General features: G+C 39.6%; 1 protein-coding gene across 7 annotated transcripts in view; it reads left to right on the plus strand.

The window, feature by feature from the left end:
• The window catches only part of DISC1 (DISC1 scaffold protein), a 212,929-nt gene that overhangs the window by 150,139 nt on the left and 34,831 nt on the right, over positions 1-27,959 (plus strand). For all 7 annotated transcript variants that reach the window (XM_075495878.1, XM_075495880.1, XM_075495879.1 and 4 more), the window contains one exon: positions 12,933-12,993. In XM_075495878.1, coding sequence (XP_075351993.1) covers positions 12,933-12,993 — 61 coding nt within the window. The remainder of the gene's footprint in view (positions 1-12,932; positions 12,994-27,959) is intronic.

The raw sequence follows: 27,959 nt of genomic DNA on the forward strand, positions 1-27,959 counted from the left end.
ATATATGTGTATATATATGTATGGGCCTCCTCTCATCATTATTAAACTGTGACTTTTTGGTCTGTGGCTGTGGGCTTGGTGGTGCTAGGTTTATCTCTGTGGTAGAAACTAAATAGCTTTTCTGTGTTAGTTGTATTTTCATGTAAGCAATATATTCTATGTTAAATTCCCAGATCCTCCAAATCTTCCTCATACTCACCTGTTCTTTTAATTTGGATGGGGAAGCAGGTGTCTCTATGGGGTTCTGAGGATTTCCACACCTCCTGCAAGTTAATTTTGGCCCCTCTTTAGAACGGGCCAGTATTGCTTATCAGGCCTCGGGGTCACCGGCATCAGACCACGCTGCTGTGAGCTGAGGCATTCTGGTTTCTCCCAGAAGCAAAATCAGACTTCTTTTGAGAGGCACTTAGCCCAAGAAGGGAGAGGATTTCCTAGAATTTTAATCATAGCCCTTATGTTTTCACCCAAACTAATGTGCTTTAGAGCTGTGCTAATTGACCTGATGTTCTGGTTTTAGATTCGTGGTAGTAACCCTCAGAGCTAATTTACACAATGTGCTTTGAACTGAACTTGGTAATGCAAATATAATGTCCTATTAGCAAACTATGAATGGTTCCTACTGGGATTTGTACAATGATTCTGAGCTCATTATTACTGTCATTCAATACTGTGGATGAGTAGAGGAAAAATAATTAAACAAAACAGTACTTTAAATCCCCAAAGAAATGTAAAATCAACAAAGTTGAAAACCTGGAAGTCTCAACTTGTGTTTAATATATACACTCTGTGGAAGAGAGGGGGGAAGCATAGGTATGTGTTAAACACTCAGCATAGCTGCCCAACCTAATTGGATGGAAAAATTGATACCCAGCGAATCATGTATTTCCCCCAAATGATTTCATATTTCTCCGAATTTAAGACTGATAATGTTACATGGAAAATGGTGTAAGAAGTATTTTCTTCTAATCCTCCTTTAAATATAAGTCATCTTCCAAAAGTGTTGCTTGGGGATTTAGCTGTGTGACTCCTACTGATATCACTGGAAGTTTCACGGTTAAAATGCACAAACAGCGCTTTGAATTAAGCCTCTTGCAGTCCAACACTGTGGAAGCATTGCTGTGTGAGCATTTCTTGTTTCTACAGCTTGACCTGGTGTGAGCAGAAAAATCTATGGGAGACCTTAAAGTTCAGAAAACTCTTGAATGTTCCTCAACTTCGCTTAAATGTACAGGCTCGTACAAGTTCACTGTGGGCATTTTGGCCCAACCTTTAAAACTCAGTTGGGGGGGTGGGGAAGGAAGACAGGCAAACCACTCTAACTGTCGAACTGGCACATCAGTCAGCCAAGCAAAGAGGCAGCAGCTCAGCTGAAAAAACACTGTCCAGTCTGGTGCTCTGTAGCACTTGGCTCTACTCAGACCTGAACAGAGTGCCCTAGAAAGTGGGCTGTAATGTGCTTATCAGCTGCAGACCAGCTCAAACCAATGGAGTTCCCCTTGAGCTCAGGTCTTCCAGCAGCACTTTCCAACCTGCTCTTCATTATGACACCCCCCCCCCCCCCCCCCCCTCCCCATTTGACTCCATCCACTTCTCTTTCTGGCACTACTCCAGTCTGTTTCTGGGCAGACTGTCTGTCTTATACGGTTAACTGCCCAATGATTAGACCGGATACCTGAGCAGGAAACCCAAGTCATCTTCTTTATGTTCAGGCTGTGGGACTGGTGGAAAATTTCATTCCCTAGGCATCACAGCCCAAATTTGGGGTGGTCTAGCTGGTGGCTTGCAGACAATTCCATCTACCTGGCCAGCTTCTCCATGAAGGAGTGATGAGAAATGGGTGGACATTGTCTGAAGAGCTGATTAGTTTCTCCTGAGAGTGGCCAGAAGTAGTAAGAGTTATGGCTGGCTGCTCTTGCACCTTAGTGAGAAAACACAGTTGAGAGAGGAGGCATAAAATACTAATTTTGTACATTTTGGAGCAGCCTCCATAATACTGCTGGTGCTGTTGCTATGAGTTTTGGGATGTCCTGAAGATTTGAACCTTGACTTTTACCAGGGTTGGAGTTCTAGCTCATATCTTCAAAACTTAAGAAATTAAAACTTTGCAGGTGCTACTCGAAAAATAATTTGGGTCATGAAGATTAGATCAACTAAGCATGTGAGTTCATACCTAAAGAACATTTGGTATTAGAAAATGTTAAATTAAGCTACTGTAGAAAGAGTCTACATCAGCCATTGGGAAGTTATTTCAACATCACCAGAATGACCAGTAAAGTGTCCACAAACTACCGACTTGGGAGTCCTTATTAGATTGTGCTAAAACTTTTCTTTTCTGGCAGTAACTTAAACACTGCAAGTTTGGTATGGAGAGCAAAACCAGAAGTAAAATTCCCTCTGGTAATGAATGATTTACAGCTTAAGTGAAAGGGCAAAGCTGACAAGAACTAAAAAAGAGGAATTAGAAAGGCAGGGGACTGGAAAGAAAAAAGAAGAATGGAGGAGAAAATGAGACACAAACAATGTAGACTTAGGAGTTGGGGGGGCAACAGCTAGGGTAATATGGCAGACAAAACGTACAAGAAAGAAAATCATAGTTAAAAGTAAAGAAAAAGTGTCAGCTCCACCAGAAATGGTTCTTTTCAGTGGAGGGGAAAAAAAAAGCCACTGCATTAAAGCATTGTGCTGCTTTGAAGAATGAATCCACTCATCCTACTTACAATATAGCAATGCTGAGACTCTGTGCGAAGGGCAAGGTCTTTAATTCCCTCCTTTTATGGACATTACTCAAACAGAGGTCTCAGGGTTTAATTCAAATAAAAGATTTTCTGTTGATGCTGAAACTGTCTACTTCAATCTAGAAAGAGATTTTGAACTAGTAATAAGGCTGCTTTTTTCATCATCTCTCTAAGCAAAGTATGAATTAAGTCTCTTTTTTTGCCAAAAAAAGGTTACAGGGAGCTCAAATATTTTATAGTTTATCCAGATAAGGGGAAGATGCAGATTTATGTCTGACTCTGGTGACAGAGGAGGGTATAAAGGAAAAAAAAGATATGAAATATAGATTAGCATAGGTGGAAATTACATGCTAATCTGCAATGTAGTAGATTTTGTCTTCCATTGGAATGTCATTGGAATCCCTTGTTTATTGTGCTGTTGAAAGTGGTGTGTGCAACTCATAAGATGTACTTCATCATCTTATGGCAAATCTTATGCCTTCATTGGGACCACCTTAACTTAAGAGATATTAAAGCTGTTGCTTTCAAGATCTCTAGTGTAGTAGAGTTTTGACTAGAAAGTTAATAAGAAAGCTAACAAAGATTTTATAGTGTAAGCAATATTTTTAAGTCAGCCAGTTAAATTAATGATCCTGTCTTGAAAGCAGTTCAAAAAACGTTTGCCCATTCAACAGCGTGCACTTGTGTCTGTGACTCTGCCCTTTTGGGTGCTCAGGATTAGTATGAGCACTTAATGCGCATACATTCTTGTAGCTACATCTGTTTTGCTCAGCTGCTGTAATTTTCCCAGTTACATTCTGTAAATCTCTGCTCCAGCTTTGTATGTTAGTAGCAGAGAGGCTTTTAAGGCGTCACTGCATGTTCATGGTCGAAAGCATTGTGTTTACATTGATATGTCAATTATAGCCAAATATTATTGATGGGTTTAATGAAACTCATAAGCACTTGTGTGCAGGTTGCATAATGCCAGGAGGAGGAGGCAGTGGCTGGGGCAAAGATTATTAGGGATTAAGGAAAGCGATATATTAAGGCTATCTGCTTTACTCCTTGTGCCTGGAATGGCTACAGAACAGGCTCTGCTCAGCATCTCTGCTGGGCAGCTTCACATTTTTTCTTGTTTAGAAGCCCTGTAATTGCATTGCAGAAAAGATGTCTGGTATAGCCAACAGTGGCCAAGTAGTTTACAAACGGTTTCTGAAAACTGCAGTGTATTGGACTATGTGGGACACTTTGCTTCTCTATATTGCTGCTCATTGTCAGCTATTTTTCAAAAAAGAAATTGCTGCTTTTCTGTAGTTTGAAGACCTGTTCTAGATCCTTGGAGAGAACAGCAGTGCAAAAACGCAAGTTAGTGCTATTTGCGGTTATCATTTGTAAGCATTGGTACAGGAAGTCACTGCTTTATTTGATGTCATTTCAAGGTTGTTAAAAAATAGCTTGCAATGCTGAATATTCCTCTTTCTCATCGCTATTGTAATTTGTGTTACTTCTAACCTTCAGTATATACCTTTGAGCTCTGCTTTGCTTTCTTTAAAATAATCTGAAGGACTGATGTCTTAGCAGCTATTTGTTCTACTGGAGTGAAGATAAGTGTTTGTCATTTTCCTTTGTCAGGGGTAACATTGGCCTTTTTTTAACACTTTTTTTTTTCTTTTTTGTTGCTTTTCAAAGCTCTTATGCTTGTACTCAGCTCTCCCTTTCATCTCTTTTAGTAGCCAGATTCTATGGCAGCATTTGGGAGCAAATTCCAATTTTTTTTTCCTGTGCTGCAGTGCTGTGGTTTTGTTCCATAAGGAAGTTTTGAGCACAAACATCTTCTGCATTAAATAATTGTATTTGTTGAAGTACAAAATATATTTTATCCTCTGGCTGAGGGCTGTCTCTCTGTAGGTGCCTGGGTTCTTGCTAATTTGTGTAGCCTGACTAGCCAACATGTTGAGCTGGAGAAAGATAATTAGCAATATTAAGACTAGCATGAAATTTTGCAGAGCCCTTTTGGAAAAAAACTTTCTGGAGGGGTTAGAGTGGTTCAAAGAAATCTTTGACTGTCTTTCCTTTGTGACCTTAGATTAAAAAGCTAAAGTGGGTTACTCATTTGATAGAATTTTTTTGGTTGCAATTCAGGGACTAAAACATTAGATGTAATACTGAATACTTGAAAGTTCAGCAGAACAGCTGCCGTGGGAGAGCTTAAACGAGCTACTGTATATTTTAGAAGACTTGATGTTGTTGGATGGCTGTAACACATCTGATGGTCTATGGATCATCCCTATTAGCCATAAGGTATCCTGTTAAGCCAAAAATTGAATTGTGATTTCACTTGTCTTATAGTTTGTCTCCTCAGACAAAAGAAGCTTGAACTGTTTCTCCTTTTCATAATAGGCGTTAGGTGTTGTCGGTTATTGTCATGGAGCTTAGCCCCTGCATAAAGCCTAATTGTTCTCTGTTGTTTGTCTTGGATAGCTATATAAATGGCTCATTCTGTGTCATTTTGTTTTATCTAACAGTGTTAAAATAAATCTTATTTTCAAGAAAAACTTGTGGCAATTCGACTAGCAAGTTTAAACTCTTTTGGTGCCTTTTGGTGCCTATGCACATGTCGAGTCTGGTTGCCTTGTTAGCTTGTGTAATGGTTTCCAGACGATCTCTTGTGAGTGCTGACAATCCGCAGAGGGCAAGCTGGACACATGGCTCTCCTTGATGTTCAGGCTTTGCTTTGCGAGGAGAAATGAGAAAAAAGAAAACGTTTTTTTTGGGGGGAATTCTGAACAGATGGTCAGCAGAGGATTGAAGTAATAGGTTGTGAACAGGCAGAGAGGAAAACCAGGTAAGAGAAAATGTGAAGAAAATGTAAGCAGATTGCTCTCTCTCCCTCCGCCTTCCCCTTCATTTCTCCCCAATTGCTCGGTGAAGAATGGAAGGGAAATAGGAATGGAAAGTGAAAGGAAACTTTCCTCATGGTTTTTGGAAAGGATATGATACTTTAAATGCTAAGGTACATTGATAAATCATGGTGTAATGTTCTATGTAGACAGTGACGGGTGGCTGCAGAGAAGCTAGCAAAACAGGAGGATCCTATCCACATGATGGGATGGGAGAGTAAAACTCAACCCTTGCCTTGCCTGTAGGAGAATTCAGGAGCCTCCGTCCCCTGAGGATGTTCTCAGTGTGGATCTCCAGCATCCTTCCAGAAGTGGTGCTGTGCAGTCACTCTGGAGCTAAAAATTGTGCATGGTTCCACGTCGTAACTCATCTTAAATAAAGTAAAACCTGTCTGTAATGAAGAAAACCTTTCTGGGGGAAGCTGACCTATTTTTGTCAGCAGTATAAAGCAAAGAGATAGTTTGGGTTTGAGTTCAGATTTCCCTGCAGTAAGAACGTTGCTGTCCGGTACCAAGCATGTGAAAAAGTAGGAATGGTTTTCTGCAGGTCTGCAGCCAATTTAAAGCTCCATTTGGTGCACCCCAAACATTTGTCGCTTTTGAATCATTTGTGGAAAAGTAACCAAACCTGTGATAGGGCTCTGCACCTGGCTTGTCGTTACCGCAGAGGTGGTATGTGCAGGAGAGATGTTTAAGTTGGAAGGCCTGAAGGCTGCTCCCAGACATGTGGCTGGACAGGTGGGTGGTCTTGCACTAATCACTTTATAACACTCCCTACACTTTATGTAGCCTCTTAAAGTATCAAGGCAGGTCTATTGTCATGTAACTTCGGTGCTCTGGTCACTGCTGGGCCAACATTTCACCTACTGCCCCTTTAATTTAGAAGCAGTACGCTTGCTTTGATACTGCATAATAAAAGAATTTGTAAAATTTCTGCGGATTTTTTTTAAAAGGTAGATTATTTACTGAAAGTATTTAGAAAGTAATTGGCCTCCTTCCCCCTGCTGTCTCCCACGTGTAGCACAGGAGGAACCACCGTGTGTCAGGCTCACCAGATTTTACAGAAATCTGAAGCTTAGAAACTCTGTGAAAGTATGGTAATTCTCTTCAATTTAGGCAATTTAATCATCACAGAACTTGAAGGGTCACCTGGCTCTTTGGATGAAAAGTACCACATACAATGAAGAAGGTTCAGGAGGTAAATTCTGGGAATGTCTGTTTTTCAAATGTGCCTTTTTATGCAGGGTGGTTCCCTGCCCACTGTTCCCCCCACCCCTTCTGCTCTGCAAACCTTTTATGCCCAGAGAGACAGAACTCTAAGTTGTTACAGGCAGAGCTGCTGGCACCTCCTGTCATTTCTCTTTATTTTGTGCTGAGATTTTCTATACCTTATATCTGCCCTGACATCTAAGGCATCTTAGGCAGAGAGACGAGCAGATGGAGCATGTTCTTTGGCTGCTTCTGCTATGTGTAAAACACTGCCATCTCTCCAAATGAGCTGGTACTTGGCCTTTCTGGGGTCTCCTGAAGAGAGGAAGCTGGTTGTCTTGGGTATTGCAGTGCCCACCCACTCCCAGCATGTCTAGAGGTTAGACTGTACTCTTCCTCCTGTTCAGGATGTACCCACGTGTTTGAGAGAAAGTTAACAGTAGACCTTCTGTATCAACAACCCCAAAGGGAACTTCCTGAGGAAGATGAATTGTTCACTCTGTACTTTTCCTCTTTTCCTGTTTCAGTGCAGCATAAGTGGGAAAATGCTGTGCTGTCCTGTGTTCTGCCAATTTTGATTTCTTTATTAGTCTTCATATATTTTTATTACTTCCCACATTTCTACAAAGATTGAGGGCATGAAGTGGCAGTATACTATAAGATTTTAAATGTAAGAGTGAGCAAAGTATTTTAAGACAGTGATGTTCAAGCTGGAACCTTTAATTGTTTGTTTCTATATATCAGAAGAGTTGCCCTACAGTATCAGAGCAGTTGACCATCTACTGCTGGAGAGGCAACTGAAGCTGATGGTGGAAATCTTCATATGGACAAGATGCAACATACTGCATCCCTCTGAGAGCTGTGAAAGCAGTGGAGTGGCGTGTGACAATAGATCCCTGAAAGCCCCCTGTCCTCTTGTGGGATGGGATTATGAGAAGATCATTACCAAATCACTGTCTCCAGCAGTTGCTGCAGACTCTCTTCCACCCAGAGGGATTGAGGCTGTCTGGCAGCCCTGCATAGTGCAGCCTTGCTGCATTCACAGAACTCGGTCCCAGCAGAACTGCTGTGCTTGAACTCCTCACTGGTGGCATGTCGCTGCAAAGCACAGCTTGTCATTTGTGTGGTAGGACAGTATCCTATTCTCCAGGCTAGCTCTTTTCAGAAGGAGGAAAAAACCTTGTGGTTGAGTTATGGAATCATCTCCAATTAGACAGATAGTATCTTCAACTCCATCAAGTAAGATTGGGTTATGTCTTTAAATGTGTGGCTTTAATTTCATAGATGTTTGGTACCAATTTTTGTCTTTCCAGTTCACCTTTATGTAGTCTTCCTGTTCACGGAATAGCCAATCCATTTAGACTCCTCCTAAATTTTGGCCACCTCATCTCTGGTGGCAGTAATTTCCTCAGGCTAATTTTGTGCTGTTCTGCAGTGATATTTAGAGGATTAGCACATTCCTTAGAATAAACCACAATTGCTGGAAGAGACAGGTAGTAACTGCGTATCGCGGTATTTACTTCGTTACTGGAAGACAGTCAGTGAACCATCATAGAATTTGGTTGATTGACTTAACCCAGAATGTTAGCTTTTTTGGACTATTTGCACATCTTTATCAAGGCGTCTGTTTTCCTCTCTTTAATCCTGGCCTTTTCTGTTCTTTCTACTTGAGTTCCCTGGGAATAATGCACTGGAGGGAGGTGGTTGTTCTTTATGCAGAGCTTGTTCTTTGGGTTTTTCCCCTGTCTTTCTGCAAGATGCAAAGTTCCTTACCATTCTGTAATCTAAAATCTTGTTACTGGGGCTTGATAAATCATCTTGACATGTAGCTGAGTTGAGATGTCGTCTCTGAAGTTTGACTGGCTTTTCAAGTTAACCTTTAAATATATCGAAGCCATTCTGCAGTTTTTCTGACCCCAACTTCACACATTAATGCAGCACATCTTCCGTGACAGATATTTTTAACTAATCATGTTCTGCTTTGGCTTTTCTGTTAGCGTTAATAATCATTTCCACATTTAAAAAATACAATGGTGACAGGACAAGCAACCTGTCAACCTTGTTCACACCCAATTCTGCCCTCGGAGTTTACCCCAGGTGGATCAATGCATGTCCATGCAGTTACTTCTAGTTTTATATCTTTCTTAAGAGCCAGATCTCATCCTAGGTCCTTAAGTTGGGCAAAAATCTCATTGAAGCCAGTGGGAGTTTTGCTATACCTGACTAATAAAGTATTTGAGAAGGCATGTAATACTTGTGGATCAGAGAGGCTAATTGTGTAGGCTTCATTCAGGTTTGTCATGCAGGCAGGTAATGTCTGGTGGTTCTTTTCATGCTGGGTCTAGATCTGCTAGCAGCCATTGTGGCTGTTCCAACCTTTAATTTTGTGTAAAAATGTGTGTCACTATTCACCCCCACTTTCCACTCACCCTCCCCCCCCCCCCTCCCCCCCCCCCCCCCCCCCCCCAAAAAAAAGAAAAAAAACCAAACCACAAACTGCCTTTCAGAATGGAAGGCAAAAAATTAACTTTGGCCTTTGTGTCTGTGGGACTAAAGGTGTGGATCACTTGTCTGGTAGAGAACTACAGACCTGTAGGTTAGCACTTAAAAACTGCTGTGATATTGGCTGCCAGTTTTTTGAGGCACCCAATTCAATTTTAAAGACTTACTCTTCTGAGATGCTAAGCATCCATATCTGGAGCTTCCATATGGACACTGGGTTCAAGCTGTCTCCAGTCAGATACTCAGGTTTAGAAAGTTTTTGAAAATATTGATCATAGAATCCAAAACATATGTCATGGTCCATAGGTCTTTGTAAGCTCAATTTGTAAGGACCAAGACTGAACGATAAAAATGATGATACACCTTCCTGTGCAGGCTCAAATAATATTTGTAAGTGATAGAAATAGCGTTACCCCAGGAGGGCTTCTTTCAGATGAGAAACAACATGTGATGTTATTTTAAAAGAGCACTATGTAGGTTAATTATTGGAAGATAATTTATGCAGCTTTTAAAATGGCAGATTTACGCTCTGTAACAATTAAAGGCCACCACAGGAGCTCACCGCTGCCCCGCAGCTCTGTCTGACCAGGACTGATTCCAAGACTGGACTTTGTCTGCTGCTGTAAGGAGGAAGAAAAATATATGATAAAATAAGAGAAAGAAATGCTGAATCACTTTGCTTCAATTAAGGCTTCACAAGAAAAGTCTATTTTTAATCTTAGCAAATATGCTGGTGTCTGATCTTCTGTGAGTATTTATACTTCTTTATTTTAATAACTCCCCTCAGGGCCAATGTGAGCTAAGCATGTAAATCCCCAGAGAACTGATGAAAAAAGCAATCCCATTCACTTAAATGCAAAAATAAATCATTTGGCATGTTTATGCAGAAAAGAATCTCATAAATTATTATTACTCTTTTTTCTCTGTCATCTAGTACTTTCTTAGCTAGATTGAAGGCACACACAGCTTCCTGTTTGCATTTTTTTGCTTTGAAGTGATGGTGAATAGATTCATTAAACTAGAACAAAAAAAATCTGCTAATTTGTTGCTTGTCTTCTATTTCAAATGGATGATCTAAAAGGCTGAAAGTATTTCTGTGTTTGTTGCGGTGCTGCTTGTACTTTGTTATGAGGGAGGTAACCTCCATCAGATTTTTAAGCAGTGTTTTCCTTCCAGCAAAATCTCCAGGTCGCAGCTTTTCCAATTACATGCAGAAGAAGGCAAGGAGACAAAGCTAGTCTGGGTAGCTTTCTCTTTCAGCAGGAAGTTTGCATTTCTTTTAATGCAGTTAAAACATTTGACAGGAGAGAGTAGGGTTTAGTGATGTGAGGTGATTTCCAAATGAGTGTTAGCTTTTTACTGACCTACTTTTGACTAGCAGTGTATTCTTGTCCATTACTTTTTGTCATTGAATAATGCTGATATATTAAGCTGCGTGCTTCAAGGGCATTGTAAAATTGCATGTAGGGGCAGGACTGAACTGTGAAAGTGCGAATTACTCTATCAGATCATACCCAATTAAAAAGTGACAAGCGCAGCAGGAGAAATTGAAAGCAAGGTTTATCTTTCATGTAACATAAGAAGTCACTATATCGGTTAGAAACAAAGTGAGTGTGAAACAGATTCTCCACCTCTTCTCATCCCTCTCCAAAAATTAATATCTGCTGACTTCATTATTTGAAAGAATAAACCCCTGAATTGTAACAGCTCGTGTTGAAGGATATTACGACAATGGCGAGAGAAGGGGAAGTACGGCAGCCGTACACCTTTAAGCTATCTGCTATCAAAGCATGTGCTGAACCTCAGGTCAGTGCGTTGGGGATTGACGGATAGGGAGTTTGGAAAAAGTGGTGGTAGTTTATATAAAACTGTAGTGTGTCATTAAAGGAAGACCTGCAGTCTTGCAGGCTCTCCACAGTTCCGCAGGAAGCGTAGGAATAAAAGCATGGTAGGGAAACCGGGAACTTCTGCTAAGCCTTGTAGTTGTTAAAACTGCAATAAGCTAAGGAAACTTATTTAGTCTCCAGTGCCATTGCAAAAATCCTTATATAACCTTTTGCATAACGTTCACCAGCACTCTTCTAACGGTGAGATGGGTCTGTGAATGCATAAATGAATGCAGTTGTCTATGTACAAGATAATCTTCCAGAATCCTGCTGGCTCAAGATGTTGTGTTGCAGAACCTGTTCTGACAATGAACCTGGATTAAAGATGTTATGAACAAAATTGTGGTGCTTTCCAGTGTACTAGGGTTGTGGTGGGTTTTGGTTTTTTATTTTTGTTTTGGGTTTGGTTTTTTTTTTTTCTAATCCGATAAACTCTCTTGTAAAATAAAAAAAATAAATAAAAAAAAAAAAACAAAAAAAACCAAACAAAAAGTAAATTAACTTTGCAAAATGTGTCCTATATTTGCTATTGGGATGCATACTGGTTCAGTGATGTGTGACTGCTGTGTGACCAGGTGAACACCACCTTCTGCAGACAGTGGATGTTACAGTGACCCTGATGCTTGCTGCTAATGGTATTACCGAAGTGGTTTCAGTTGGTGAACTCCTGTGTGTGTGTGTATGTGTGTGTGTGAACTTTAGCACAGCTGATTTGATTAACGCTGAGTTTTCAGATTAGGCTTTAGTGTGTGAAGTTCTACTTTATGAAGAAAAAAAAAAAGGGGGGAAGTGAGAAACATGTGAAGCATTTCATGTGTAAGCTGTGCTTGGAGGCATTCTATTGTAGGGGAGGTAGGGGGAGATCGATGGGTACATTCACAGGGTACCTGATCCATGTAGCAAGCTTTGCCCATAAAAACAATGATGCTTTGTAGAATGCATTTTCCTATAAAATATATATTTAATTGACGTACAACGAGTTAAAAATGACCAGCTGATTTACAGTCCTACTAGACTTGGAGTTGGCAAGCAGCTGTTAGGGAGGGGAAAAAAAAGTTGTTATAATGTGAAAATGATTATCCTCTAAAAGCCTCAATTTTCCTGGAAGGGATTTACCTTTTCCCCTATTCTTACCCATGATGGAATACCAAGTGTCATTCAAAAGAATGGCTTTATTATTGTGTGTTATGGTTAGTAAGTAGTTTGGAGTTTTTTCTGAGTGAGGAAGTTGTTCCTCACTCAGGCAATATCTAGATCCTAAGTTTAAAAACAAACAAACAAAAAACCCCAAAACACGAAACCACAAAAAAAACCCCTAAATCTCGTAACAGCCTTGAGTGGTAGTTCTTTCCATTCTATAGTGTTTCAGTTCTATAAGAAGTAGTTTGATACAAGATTCATAACATTTTAAAGGACTTTTTGGTCAAGAGGAAACTTCTACAAACTGTGCCTTTGTTAGTCTCACCATTTTTCTTGTACGACCAAGAGGTTAATGCATTAATTACTAGATATATTAAGGTAATACAGATACAATAGACTTTCAAGAAAAAAGGGAGAAGACACCCACACTGTAATCCGAATGTGGAACAGATTAATGGAATTCTCATTTCTAACTGATATATGTAAAATTTGTGGGTAAGAGATGAGTTGGTTTAAAAAAAAAAAAATACAAAACTGTACAGTTATACCATTACCTAAGTTTGACTTTTATTTTGCAGTGACCAGTGTAAAAGAAAATGCTGAAAAGTACATGGAGGTGCTGGAGGATAAACTACATAGGTAAGGATGATATCATGGAAACCTTTGAAAGCTTAAAAATGCTTGTTAATGCAGCATTGACATGCATAAAAGTGTTAGGGAATGTTTTGGAACTTGCGTTAGAATAATACCAAAAATAGTTCCAAGCTGGAAATCCTGTAAGTGTTATTGTCAAGACCTCTGTTCACGGCTATGTTCAGCAGCTTTGCCACCAGCCTGCCAAAGGATGCAGGTAAAAGAAAGAATCGCTATGCTCTCTAGCACGTAGGACTGCTCTGGAGCAGCGGTGGTATGGCCAGAGAAAAGGGAGCATGCGTGTGGTTGGTGTGCATCGCTCCAACTCTGTCTGCAGATGCTGTAATCAGTGGTGTGAGCTCTTGAACACCCAGAAGCCCTGAAGTATGGGGGATGTGACGGCTGGTTGAAAAATCCCCTCTCTGTTCCTATGCAAAACCCAACTCTGAGCAGAGCCAAGGGATCTCTTACCGGAATTCTGGGCATCTTTAACAAGTAATGACTCTTTATATAACAGTTTTGAAAGAATGCCATTTTGGGGGATTGTGGGAAGCAAATAGAAACCAAGACAACAATGGAGATATTTTAAGAACTGAATCCTAATGCGAATTTACTTATTTTTATGCCTTTTTTTTTTTTAAACAAATGCTAGCGTTTCTATTTCCTTCCCTTGCTGTGTGAAGAGGGCTCTAGATGACCCCTCAAATTTTAGGCTGCTCCTTGAAATACAGTTAGCAAATGTTGCAGTGCGGTTGTAATGGAATCTTCTATGATAGTGGACTTTGCCTTGCACAAGTATATTTATATTGGAAAAAGCTTTCATAAGCAGTAATTGGAGTTTGTGTCTTAATAAAATGCAACCCACTAAATTAGCACCACTTCCATTTCTATTACTGAGCAGGTATAATTAATAAAGTTGTTGCCCTCATTATTTTTTGTTGTATTGGTAAAGAGAGGATTCTAGATCTTTAGATTTGCTCACTCATAGTTTTGAATATAGAAGTATTTATTCTGCATAACTCTTAAATTTAAAAGTTAATTCAGAGCTGAGTGAAAAATGATGGAAACAGACTTTGAAGATCAAGCTCTGTGTGTGTCCTACCTAATCCTCCCCCCCTTAATAACATTTATACTCCATATACTCCATATGGAGTATCCATAAGTGTAAGACAAGTCTTAAGAACTTTCTGTGGGTTGTCGTTTTGAAAACCATGCTTTTTATTAAAAAATAAAATATGAGGTATAGTAACATGTATTGATGATTCTAGGCTGTATGGATTTTACTGACATATGAGGCTCCCAGAAAGAAGGAAATTTCTCTTTGACTGTTAAATACGAGGAGAATCTGTACAGACTTTTTTTTCCTTTTGAGACTTTATCAGATAGAATTTGCAGTTGTGGTTTGTTTGAATTTATTTATGCCTTTTTGTATAATTTTTGGGTTGTCTACCTGGACTTTTCTTCATCAGTATCTTAAATTGCAACACATTTTTATGTGTCTTGATAGGTGTTGTTAATGAGCTTGCAGCATGCTTTTTTCCCCTCATCCTGCTATTTGTGGGAGAAATTTCCATGCTGAACTGCTGGTATTCATCCTGCTTCTGTGGGGAATATCGTTTCAGGGGAGGGATTAAAAGTTAAACCCTCTTTTTGGCACTGCTTTATATTTTGGAAGCATCTTTTTGTGAACAGTAGTTGAGTATTTCAAACTTCCCTTAGCAGATTTAAGAGTTGTTGAATATTGTAATATAATTAGTTGCTTTTGTATGCAAGGGTTGCCTTCCTCAGTACGACACGGACCTGGGCCTGTTTCAGTCTAGGTACTCTGTTGCAACCAGGCTACAGGCTTCAAAGTTTTGCTGTTGAGATAAATGTCTCTCCCCTGTGCCGAGGACACAAATGCACAAAGTCTGAGTACGTCGCTGCAGCTGTACTACTGCGTATTTAACACGCACTTCAGAGCTTGCTGTCAGTTCCTCTGTCTCTAACAGACTGTTGTGGTGTTGCCAAGCTTCTAAAATTTCCCTTCCTGCCCTTAAGAATTAAAAAAAAAAAAACCAAACAAAAAAAAACCAACAAAAAACCCCAAAACAAAACCCCAAAACAAAACCACGCCAAAAAAACCCCAACAAACCCAACCAACCAAAAAAACCCCCAACAACAACAAAACCCCCTAAAACTCACCAAATAAACCCAACAAAAAACTCCCCCCCCAAACCCACAGCAGTGCTGGCCAAGCCCCCAGATGGCAGAGATTCAGTCCTGAACCAGTGACAGTTTTGCAGTATGTACAAATGGTATTATTCTAAAAATAGTTTATACTAAGTAATTAAGGGCTAAGAATTTCTTTTAATAGTGGTGGGAAGAGAAAATCTCTAGTGTTTTTACCAGGAAGAAGTCTCTAAGATACATCATCTTTAAAATGTTTTTATATTTATGCTAGTAAAGTGGTTCTAGATACTTGTTTTTTAAAGGTTCTTTGGACTTTAAGTAATTAACTACACCTGTTTTACAGCTTGAGTAATTAAAAAAGTAAGCAAGAGCCCAAGGGGCTTCCCCTCCCCACCCTTAGAGAAGTAATTTGAGAGACTGTTTCTCTTTTTTTGGTCTTCATATTTAAGATTACACCTTTATATATATCTTAACCTAAAGAACGACTCTCTAAGGAAACCTTAAAGAATAAGTTTTAAGTTTACATTGTAGACAGAGGTAGAATTTGCATCTGGCTCATGGATGTGCTTTTTTGGATGCCTTTGAAACCAACAGAGGATCAAGTCTGTGCAGCATGAATTCAAATAAGCTTCTAAAGTTTTTCTCCAGATGAAACATATAATTTTGCTAGGTAATGTTTCAAATAGAAACAACCCAGATTCAAGACCCTTCAATTTAAGGTATAGCTTCGAAATAAGGTAGAACTGTTAGAAATGTAATTTTTGACCACTTCTATAACAGAAGAGAATTAATGAAGAAAATTTATACCAAAACAGCTTTAATGAAGATTTTATCAATTAAAATGTTGTGTGTCCGTCCCCTCCATGTCGTTGTGTGTGTCCGCCCCCCTCCCCATTTGTTTTCTTAAGAAAAGTTTGGAATGTATTCCTCTTGTGATTTTTTTTTTTTTTTTTTTTTTGGGGGGGGGGGAGGGGGAACCTAGCTTATTCACTTGAGTGCCTTTTTTTTGGCTGATTTTTTTTTTTAAAGGCAGTACTTTTGACTGCAGCTTACAAAATACATCTGTTCTCAAGTAGCTTAATAGAATGTTAATGTTTGATTAAGAACTGTACTCTTTTAATAGCCTTGCACCTACAGATAAAAAGGGAAAATATGCATTGACAAAAAAGGAAATATGTTCAGCATCTAATAATTTCACTCCAAAGAAGGCTAACCACCCATTAAGTATACAGATTACTTGACGTTGTTTTTTCCTTTTAAAATGTAGCTTGTATTCTGAGCAGTGGGTTGACGGTTGTTGAGGACAGTATCCTTCAAGAAAAGAATAAATAAATAGTATCTTTAATAATCCTGCAAGCTGTCTCTTTTCCAGTCACCAATATAATTCAAGCCACTGCTAGAGCTTATACAGTAAATCACTAGCTGCTCTTTTGAGAGCGTAAATACTATTGCCATCGCTTCCATGGTAGACCTTGCAAATTGCTTACCTTTTGTTAGTAAACGGGAGATGTGCAAAAGTGGTCAGAGTTAGGATAATGAAACTGTATTCAGTGAAGACATCTGTCTGTGTGAATATCTGAAGTGCAAGAAGTTTTGTTTAGATAACTTCAGTTTGTCACTTGAGCGGTTTAAGAAGGATTGTATGGGAGAAGCTTACTATAGTTGTCTGATCTAGCTCATTGAAAGTCAGCTGAGCACCTTCTTGTGGGACCGTTGTTCTTCCACAGAAAGTGTATTTCTTCATCTCACTTCTTTCCACTCCAAGTGAAAGCTCTACTGGGGCTTTATGATCATTACCATGACTGAAGCAGGCTTCAACAATCCAGCTCTTTCAAGAGCCACCAAGTTCTGCTGTAAGTGAGCTTAAGTCATGTAAATAGTTGAGAGTCATGAATTGAGCCCAGGAAAGAGTGCTATAAAGCCATAAGAGCAGAAGATTTGGGTTGGGATTTCGTGCTTAAATGCTGCCTCCTAAATCAGTACTTAAATAAAAGTGGCCAGATTTTGCAAAATGTGTGGAGTACCAATAAACATCTTTGCAATCAATGGAGATGGAGAGAGAGTGCCAAGTTACTTTTGTTTAGGTACTTAGATGTGGGGGAATCCAAGTCTAGACTTGGGGTTTGTAAATATTCACTTGTTTTTGAAGATACCCATTTAAAAGGCAGGTGATTTTTTTTGGTAAGAAACCTTTGATATGTATTTCTGCTTGAAAAGTCATAATCTTCCAAGTTACTTGCTAGCTCTTATATATCTCAATGAAGGTCATGCGATGTGAGCAATTGTGTGTCTGTCACATTTTACGTGTGCCCTGTATCTCATTAAATCTCTGTCCTAGCTTCAGTCTCTTTCCCTTCCATTGCAGAGGGGGTTGTGAGAATGTGTGTGCATAAAAAGATTGATCTGTGTGAGAACTGTATTTGATAGCTGGAGAAATGAAAACAAATATGTGGAACAAGGTAAAATTAAAAAAAAAAATTATCTTTCAGACCATTGCCCTTGCAGAAGCTAGTAAGTGTTCCACAGCAAATACAGTTGTCCTATAAAGTGCTGTGCAAAAACAGGAATTTGCTTACATCACTGAAACATGCAGCAAAAGGCTTTGATTCTTTCAGCTCAGTCTTACCTTTGGAGACACTGCTGTGCTATTCTTGCAATAGTAGAGAGAAATAAGGCATTTTATTTAAAAAAAATTTTTTTAATACTTTTCCTTTTTTTATATTTCTTTATACCAAAGAAACCTTAGATTAAATTAATGGTGCAAATCAGCTTCATGAGATTTAGGATGAAATAACAATGCTTTTATTTTTCAAGCGTCCTTCTGCTAGATATCCATAGAAATGTATTTGGAATACATTGCCCTTGTGAAACTTATTAGAAACTGATAATCTGTGAAAGTTTGCACTCTTAAGCAGATGGAGTAAATGTGGCAGAATTGTTATAAGAGCGTGTCATCTGAAGATTTCTTTTTTGTATGCTGTGAATGATTTGACATTTGCCCGAAGAACTGGGGGTTTTTGGCATACCAAATATTTCCTGAGTGGCATTGCATGTTAACATGAAAGTTGTGCCTGAACCATAGCCTGAGCAATTAATGATAGATATGATGTTCAGTGAAGGAGCATCTCACAAGTGAAAATACGTCTTGCGGGGAAAGGAGGCAGAGAGCAAATGAAACACCAGGAGAAACCAAAGATCTTGGGACCATCGTTTATCCTTCTGCATGCACTCAGAATGTAAGAACCAGACCTGTCATGGAAAATTGAACCCCGAGGCAGCAGAAACCCCAGAAGGAGCTGCCTTCGTTGCTAATTAAAAAATTAGGCATTTAAACATTTCTCAAGACTGTCATGGTTTTCTGCAGTGAGGTGAGGTCAGGTCCCTGTGTCCAACTGGAGCTTTTTAGCCTCCTGCACCCGCTCAGAGCCCGGTTTGAAGTCTGACGCTGCTTTTGAAGAGCAGCCTGTGGTATCCAAATGTTTGCAAATATCAAACCTTTGAATGACAAAGCCCCTCTGTGGCCGTCTGCAGACTCTTCCGTAAGGGTAAGATTTCATCTTGGGCTGTTAGTGCCCCGTATGTCATTGTGTAGAAAGCCTGGTGTTTGCCAGAGGAGGACTGCTGTGCTAAGGCTGCTGAGTAAGGCTTTCCAAAAGCTTTTCCCTCTCTCATACACAGCGGCGCAGGCACGCTTGGGAGTGCCAGATGGCCTGCAGTCCCGTTGTGTAACCTGCGACCCGCCTCAGTCGCGCTGAGGGCTGCTTCAGCTGCTGGTAGCGTCTTGGGAGTGCACAGATAGGACTGAAATGCCACCTTTGCCTACCTCCCCCCAAGACTGTGTGTTTTCTGCTGCGCGTCCAAGAGAGCCCGCAGCCCCGTTCCTTGCTGGATAATGATCTGATCTTATTATTTCGCTTACCGAGAGTTCTGCTGCAGGAGTGTTAAATGCAGGTTAGACAAAATACTAGATCCTTCTAGTGACTCATTTAGTCCCTTTCTTCTTCGCAGCTGGTCTAAGTCATACACAGCTGTGAGAACATTAGCTCCAAAACTGTGAGCAGCAGACACTTTATATGCGGTGATGCATTCCTTTATATCTCATGGCCCACATGGTGATGGCTTCTAAATCCCTTATCATAACTGCCTCAGGCTGGAAACAATTTTTTTGTACCAGCCGATGTAAAGATGACATTTCTTGAGCTGAGGGAATTTAATGTGATTGTACTGTTCTCCAGGCCTCAAAAGATTATGCTGTGACTTCCATTCATCACAAAACCGGGGCTTTTTAGTTGCTTTTTCTAATTCCCAGATAGCAATCATGAAATTATTTTGGGGAAATAATATTGTTCAAGAATAACTGGTGACAATTACACAAAGGTGTTTTATTGAGCTATTTTCTGTGTTCTTCTGCAAGAATGGGGAAACAAATAAATATGCCTGCTAGTAAGCCATATTGCAATGGCTGTGCTTTGCCATTGTTGAATGATACAGCACCTGGTAACTTTGCAAATGTATGCAAAACCTTTCTTCTTTAATTGACTCTCTTTCGCTATTTGTCTTGGTTCATTTTATGTTCAACAATGTTTGTTTTCATGTTAATGGTGGCTTTTTTTCAACTCATGGATGCACAGTGCAGGAAATGTAGTGGAATCTTACCCTGATGTAAGGTGTGCTCATCAGCGCGGCACCTTGTTCTCTGAAGTGTGAAGGGGATTGTGTGTGTTTAGGACTTGTATTTACTGAAGAAGCAGAAGTCAAGCCCAAGGTGTGTTTTACCTGATTATTTATCTGTGATTTTTTTTTTTTTAAGGGTTTCAATCAAATGTCACTTGACTAGTTCAGAACAAATGTGGCTGCAACCTGGTTGCTCAGGCTGCTAGTGCATGCATGCATTTTGCATCAGAAATTTGTAGTTTTCTCATGTAGGCAGTGTTTTTAATGCATTTAAATGTGGAGTCTTCACTGAGCTCCATTCCTTCAGACAAGATCTCCAATGTCCTGAGAGTTCCATGCCTTAGGACAAGTCAGGATTAATTGCCACCACGTCACATTCCAGTTTACTTGAACATGAACAGCCTTAAAACAGTTATTCTTGTCCCTTATTATTCATCCTGTTAGTTTACATACCATGTGTCTCGAGTCTCCTTTATAACACACTAAGTTTCAGAAATGTTTTTGGGAGCAGAGCTGGGTATGAGTGCTCTCAATAGCATGGCACACTGAAGGGACAGCATTTCATACTGCTGATGGTCTTAAAGCTGGTCTAAGATGGTCTTAGAGTGCATTAAAAGCACTGAGTGTCCTTGTGGATGCATAGCTCTCTTTCTCATCTGGTTACGACTTCTCTACTGTTCCCATCTATATGGGATAGTTCTTTTTTTCAATATAGCATTGATTATATAGGGGCTGTTTCCCAAAATGTGTTGTTTGCCTGTGACTTCAAGCTGTTGCTTATGAGTGATCCTTATCTCCCTGAAAAAGTGCCCTTGGATGTCAGCGTAATCACTTGTGTTGCCTGCCTGTGCAACAAAGGGCTGCAGGACTAGGCCCAGTGTAAATACTGAAAATTTGGAACATGGTTAGAAGTCGATGCCACTGAAAGTGAATATGGTAAATAACTTATCAGATTCACAAAACTGGAAGAAATTTTTGCACGCTTCTGTGACATCTGAAGGCATTCTGCCTCAACTGTGATTTGCTGTTCTTTAGAGTAAAACAGTCTCTTTTGAACGTATTGTGTAGTTTTGCCATACTGATGGGTTCCCCAAAAGTTTTCAACCACCACTACCACCAGAAAAACTTGTCTGGGTTCAGTAATGTTGAAAAAGCATTGCGGTGTCACCAAACCCACATGGGGACGATCAAAGACTTTACTTTGGAGAATAAATTCTCCTCATTGCGAACAATACATTCGCTTTGTTGCGGTTACCTTATTCTTCAGTCTGCATGAGAGACGCTGTCATAAACAGGATTATTGTTTCTTAAAGGCTCATGTTTTCCTGATATTCTTTTCCAGCGTGAAAACAGCAACTTAAGTCATAGCACTTACTTTGCTGTGGAAAGGTTATGATATCATGAATGGAAGGTTTATCACTTCAGCTGTGTAACTGGTAACAAGAACATAGGAACTTGGAAACAAAAATAGCATTTTAAATAGATTTCTATAGGGGATGGAAAAATTTGCAAAACCAGCAAGTATATGCAGAGTTGCTCCCACTCGATATTCAGAAATAGTATTCAAGTTTTTTTACTATCCCACTGATCTTTTGTTTTGGTACTGTTGTAGTGAGGAAAAGTTCACTTGCCCAAAATATTCATGAATAAAAAGAGCTGTGAATAATGAAAAGCAAACTGCTAAGTGTGCTAGTTAATAAATCACAGGTGGTTTTTTTGGTTGTTGTATTGGCCCAGTCTTATTTGGGAGATACATCCTCTTTTTTTAATAGTTTTGGAAACTTAATTTTCACAATGGTGAATCTAGTTAACAAAGAAGAAAAACTTAAGTATCCTTTCTCACTCTATTTCTTTTTTTTCTCCTCTGCTTTAAATGTTTGTGTGCTTTCTTGTTTGCTGTTCTTTAATTGCTCTATCTTGAAGTTAGCATTCTTAGAGGGGGCTTTCTGATTTTCCTCCTGGTCTTTCCTTTATTGTGGCTTCTCTGTCTCCCTTCCTTCCACTTGTCTCATTTCTACTTTGTAAATTTTATTCTTACCTTCTTTCTTTTGCTTCCAACTTTATTCCTTAGCACACCTATGTTTGTGTATTTCCTCTCTGTGTAGCATGGGAGGGGCAAGTTGGATAGCAGGAATATAAGAAAGCATTTGATTCACAGAAAACCTATTCTCACCTTTAAAACACAGCCCATTATTTTTCAAGCTATCTTAGACTGCATGACCACAGTGCAGGCTCTCATTAAATGTTCTTATTGTCTTCACAATCACTTGCAATATATTTGAAAATGTCTGCATTGTCCTGACAGAGTATCTTGGAAACTCTTAGTAAATTTAAATAATCTCAAAAATTTTGAAGAAATTTGAGAAGTTTGATGGTATTGCTTCATGGAAATGGATTAGCCTAGATTAACTGGGTCTGGACGAAAGGGGAGAATCTTTGCTCTTCCTTTTGTTTCTGGATGTGGAAAGTGTAGCTAATGCCCACAAGGAGTGGAAACTGAACTCATCTCTCTGGAAGTGCAGCAGATTAGGGTTTGTAGTCATGTCTCTGTAGCATAATGCGCATTTAATCTTCAGGGTGATCTGGTGCCATGTGCTAGTGGAGATCCTTTGGTAGACAAACTCATGTCTCGTGATGGGATGCAACTCTTGGTTCCCCACCTGTAACTTGTGTCTTTCAGCGCTGGCTGACCTAATATTTATACCCATCTATAGACTAAATGCACATTGCACAAGCAGTAAAAATGGGGAAGGGCAAAGAATGTAATCTAATTCTTCCACCAAGTCAGAAAATACTAAAAAAACCAAACCACAAAAAAACTATTGCTTCTGTCTGTGGCCTCCACAAGATAGGAGATCATTGTATTGAAGCAGAAGACCCACCAGGTCTGTTGCGGTAGTAGCGAGGATCTTTTGGCTCTGTGGTGATAAAATGAGTGCTTGCTGCAAGTAGAGAAGGACTTTAATTCCTGAGGAAGCATCTGCTAGCCGAGGGGTGGAGGGGGCTTTTTGCAGAAAGGGAGAGGTGTGATGGGGAGGCTTTCGGGTCCAGCAGTTGTCTGGGGGAAGGAAACATAACACAAAATTTACTTTTCCACTTTAAGTCCTCGTGGAGAGTTGGTATTGCACCAGTGTGTATATATTGTGCCCTGAACATGTTTTAATGACTGTTTGGCTTCTATATGAAACAGTAAGAAGTGAAGAAGGGCACAAGAATTAAAAGCTTAGCAATTGTTGTTGTCTTTTATTCTTTTTTTTTTTTTTTTGGCATTTTGCCTGTTCAGGGATACTGGGTCACAAATATTTTCTTTTCCTTTTTAGCTGGGAGGTGGGGGAACTGTGGCACATGACTGTACTGTTTTATGAGAAGTAGGGGAAAGCTCTGTTCTTTTTAAATCTAATCTCAGCATTGAAACTGGATCTTTTTAGAGGGGAAAGAAAAAAAAAAAAAAAGGTCAGATTTGGAGCCAGTTTCCAGTGTGTCTCAAAGCTTTAGAAAAAGCAAAGCACATGGTCACACAGCCTTTAGTAACTCTCTGTCCATATTAATTCAGGTTTCATCCAGGCTAGGGCTTTTTTGAAGTTACTGAATTAACTTCAGTAGTTAGTGTGCAGCATTGGCAAAGACAAGGTGACAGGGGATTTTGCCACCTATTCATGGAAAAGCTCGCCCGCCTCCCCCCTTCCCTCCAGGCTCTTTGTCTTCCATTCATTTTATACTTTGCATAGCAAAAATCATCAGAGGGCAAGGCTGGGTCTCCCCTTCTAAAAACAGAAAGTATTGCCCTTGCTTAAAAAGAAAATGTGCTGAAAGTTCACAGCCTCTCAAGCTGGTTAGTAATTGTGTATTTTGTTAGGATCTTTTCTTATTCTGTATGCCTTTTGCTTACGCTGCATTATTCTGGTGCTGGTCAGTCATGCCTGCAAAGCTAGAGTTCAACACTTTGCTGAAACTCATTAATGTCATGGTAGTCCCCTCCGCTGCAAACTCTTGCCTCATCAAGAATACGTAATTCTACATCACTTTGCTGCTTTGGTGTGCTGAGATTTCCCTATTTTGGAACAGAAGGAAAACATTACTTGTTTGGGGTTTTTTTTCAATCACTTGTGCTCTTCCTTGATTTCTCATCTCTTTCTGTTTGATTGAATTACATGAATTTTATTAAGAGTTTGAAATTCATCTTCATCAATTTTTTTTGTTTGTTAATCAGTGATACTTGTGAATGCAGAGAGGATCCCATTTTGTGAATGGTGAATGTCTGACATGACTCACGTCAGTCACAGTGGCTTCCTCTTCCCTGAGAGTAGGTTGCGTGGCTTTTTGACCTGGAAGCCTATACAATTTTTCTTGTAGATATCTATGCTAATGTATGTTTGCATTCATGAAGAGAAGATTGATGCAACGAGCTTTGGTGATTTGCTTCTAATAGTTTTCCTTCTCCTGTGCAAAGATGCTTTGGCTGTGAGATATTTCTATCTCACAGCTCCATTGTGCTTCAGAAAGACTGTTCAGCCACTGACCTCATCCCAGGATTTTCAGAGGATGTTTGAAGATAAGGTCCAAGGCTGTCAACATGAGGATGCATTTGCAGTGTGCTATAGCTGCTGAGGAGTTACCTTTGGATACTCTGTCAAGCTGAAGAACAGTGCTTTCATCATCCCATCCAGATAATGAAGAAAATGTGCAATAGGAGGTGCTAGTGTTATTTGCAGATGTTTAGGGAGAGCATAGGTGAGAGGCACTCTAGAAACTAGGGACTGAGTTTGAAAAATTGATAAAAAACCATCTGCTTAAGCAGGAGACTGTTTCCAGTAATTTTGTGGGACTTTTCCCAGTCTTTTATTTTTACTGAGAAAAAGGTGAGTGCATCATGGCTGTAAACTCTTCAAAGTGCTTCTCTCTGCCCATCAGCATCACGGCTCTGCCCTGCTGTTGTCTTCTCTGTGACCTGATGTCATGCAAATCTCAAGCTCTCTTAGTTATAGAGATATGATTATGTGAGGGGAGGGAAGGATGCACAAACCTGTTTGTCGCCTCTGTGTCCATGGCATTAAGCTTTTGCTCTCCTACCAGGTCCCCTTGGTGGCTGCATGTAGGTGAACATATGTAGTGAGAAAGACCTGATCCCTCCTGGACTTAGCAAGAAAATTGTTCAGAGGTCGATGTGTATTTTCCTACTGCTGCTGTTTTTGAGTGCATCCCTGAAGACAACACTTGAAAGCAGTTTGTGCGTCTCTCAGAAGCTTTGTCATCTCTCTTGAGCAGGATTGCCGTCAACAGTAGTAATGGGTGTAGAGCGATCCAGGAAGATGAGGATGGATGTCTGACGTCATCTGCCTACTGTCCAGCAGTGCCGCTAAATCCTCTTGTCCTCTGTTTGGACAATGCTTTGTGCAAAGTCCTAACTGGCCAATTAGATACAAGCATCTTGATAATTAGAAGAGTAGAAAATAAATAAAGTATCATCATGTGCATAGCCTGAGTATAAAGATGTAGGATAGCTCTATCTTGCATGCAACTGGGACAGTCTTTCACACTAGCACTTGGAAGCATTCATTACTTTATGTGCTTGCTGCTGGGAATGTACTCTGCCAGTTTGGGAAGATATGCAGGCCCCAGCAAGCTAGTAGTGTGCTGTCATTAACAGCGCACAGCAGCTAGCATTCATTGCAGCTAAACGGGGTCCAACCAGGGAGGATCTGTAGACCTTGCTCTTTCTCTCTTGCTCTTTTTGAGCCAGACATGATTTGGCTTCTGACCTTATTTGACCCTGCAGCCACAGCAGGTCCTATCATGCCCTCGGACATTTCAGAGGAAGTCCGTAAGCACGCGGCTATTGACATCAGTATTTGGCCAACAGTCTCATTTTCCCAGGTGTGTCTTCCTGGTTACAAAGGTTGAATTTCATGGTACATTCCCATATGATGACAATATATCATCTCTCCCAATTGTATCTCTTCTAAAAGGGCATTTCTTTGACCTGTTGTTTTTAATTGTTACGTATGCTTAATTCCTGCTCAGTCAGTGGTACACAGGATGATTCACATTCCCAAATTCACTTGACACTGAGAGTCTAAATCCGTTATCCTTTCAGAGATGGGAATATGTTTTAAACTGTCGAATTTTATATAGGAGAACAGAGTTGAATAAAAATGATAGAAGAATTGTAAATTCCTTCTACATGCTTCCTGACATTTGTGGTCAGAGACTGTAATAAACAATAAGAGATCAGGCTCATTATTCTAATTGCTTTGTGATAAGAACGCATTCTTCTCTTGGTATAAATAGCCATTGCTGCTATTGCAGCAGTGCGGATTTGTGGCAGCTGAGAATGTGGCCTCAATGCAAATGCTATGCTTTCTTCCTGTGGCATATTTTTGGAAGTAAATGTATTTTCTTGTATTAGAACTGGTTGTGACTTTGAAAGCCACTGAATTGCTTCAGTTTCAGTGGAAGTCACTAGAAGTTGAATCCTTTGTGGGATTCAGGCTCATGAAAGTATTTAGGCTTGTGCAGCAGCTCAACTGTTTGAACAGAGCTTAGATGAATACACAGATCCTGAGATGCATGCTTTCCAAAATCAGGGCCTAATTCATGCCTCTCCTTCAAATCTGATTTGGGATCAAATATTAAATGGTGCAGAAAAATCTAATTCCAGCAATTCCCATCCGCTCAAAAAATACTCCAACCCAACTGTTCAATGATGTTGTGGGGCTTTGCTGTTATTGCAGGGGCCAAAGGCAAGTAGGATGCAGACTGAGTTATGTTAGTACCAAACTTGAAGGTGCTGTATCAGATTGTGAATGAGGTGAATGATAAACCAGGGTTCAGAAGCTGGCTTTATGTGGACTGCTTAATAAGAAAAATTCCCTGGTAGCTTTCTCCTCATCTATCAAAGTTAAGTTTTTTACTCTTAGAAGAGATTATTTGTAATAGATGTTTCAGTGGTGGTAGGGGCAGAGGACCATTACTCTGTTTCTTTTTTTTTTTTAAGAGAAATAAATAGCCCTGAAAGCAGGCAGTAAATTTTTACATTATAGATTAGGTAATATAGTAAAAATAAACTGTACAGTAAATGTAGGGACAAAATTGAGTAGTAAATTCTTACTACAAGGTGCCTTCCCTATTCCCTTGTAAATTACTTAATTTCCTGCATTCGACATGTCAGTCCCATTCCCGCATCCACCTTGCATTAAGAATCAAAGTGAAACCCATCAGCTGCAGCAGTCTATCATTTTGTGTTTCCAGTGGAGATAATTTAAGTATAACACAGTGACATTGAATATTGATAGAAAGATGACAGGCCGTGATTAAAGTTTTGTGCTGGGTAAAATAAATGGCTGGAGGATTGAAGAGAAAACGACAAAAATATTGTTCGGTATTGTGTGGTATCTTGTTTTTTTTAATAACACTAATCAAATGTCCATTATTGGTTTTAAGCACTAGAAAAATTGTTCTTCCTCCTTGTTTTGAACAGGCCTTTCAGGAAAGACAAAACAGACATAAAATATGTACATTTCACATAAAATACAAGGTGGTAGTTCTGTCCTTAAGATGCTGATATCAGGGTTGTTTTTTTTTTTCTATGGGCAAGGGGAAAATGTCATGATTCTTAGCAGATTGGTTTTAGATTTCAGTTTAGATTCTAATCCTTCAGTATCCTGGATGCAGGAGGTAATGTTTTACTCAGTGGAAGAATTTGTGGATAATGAGTGTAGCTGCTAGGATGAATTTTTTTGAAACATTTGGCAGAAAATACTGTCAGATATTTATATTTTTTGGTTTATTGAGATCACTGTGAGGGGCCATGTATTTTTGCATTAATATTATTCCTTATTTGTTGTTATTAGCGTCTTTCTATGAAAAACTCTGAATGTCTTAATGGCAAGGAATTTTTTAAGAAATGTTTTATGAAGTCAGTTCAAGTTAATAGCATTTGAAAGGTCTGAGAAAATTCCTTAGGAATCTTAGACTCTATCTATCATAATAGAATGCGTTTACCCATTTTTTCTTAGTTATACAACTTATAGAATTGGTGGTGTAACCTAATTATGCATAGGTACAAAATGCCCAAAACTGATTTAAAATATTAATGTGAGAATGTAATGACTCTTCATGTGAGAAAT

This window comes from Mycteria americana, chromosome 3, assembly GCF_035582795.1.
Source record: "Mycteria americana isolate JAX WOST 10 ecotype Jacksonville Zoo and Gardens chromosome 3, USCA_MyAme_1.0, whole genome shotgun sequence".
Lineage (NCBI taxonomy): Eukaryota > Metazoa > Chordata > Aves > Ciconiiformes > Ciconiidae > Mycteria > Mycteria americana.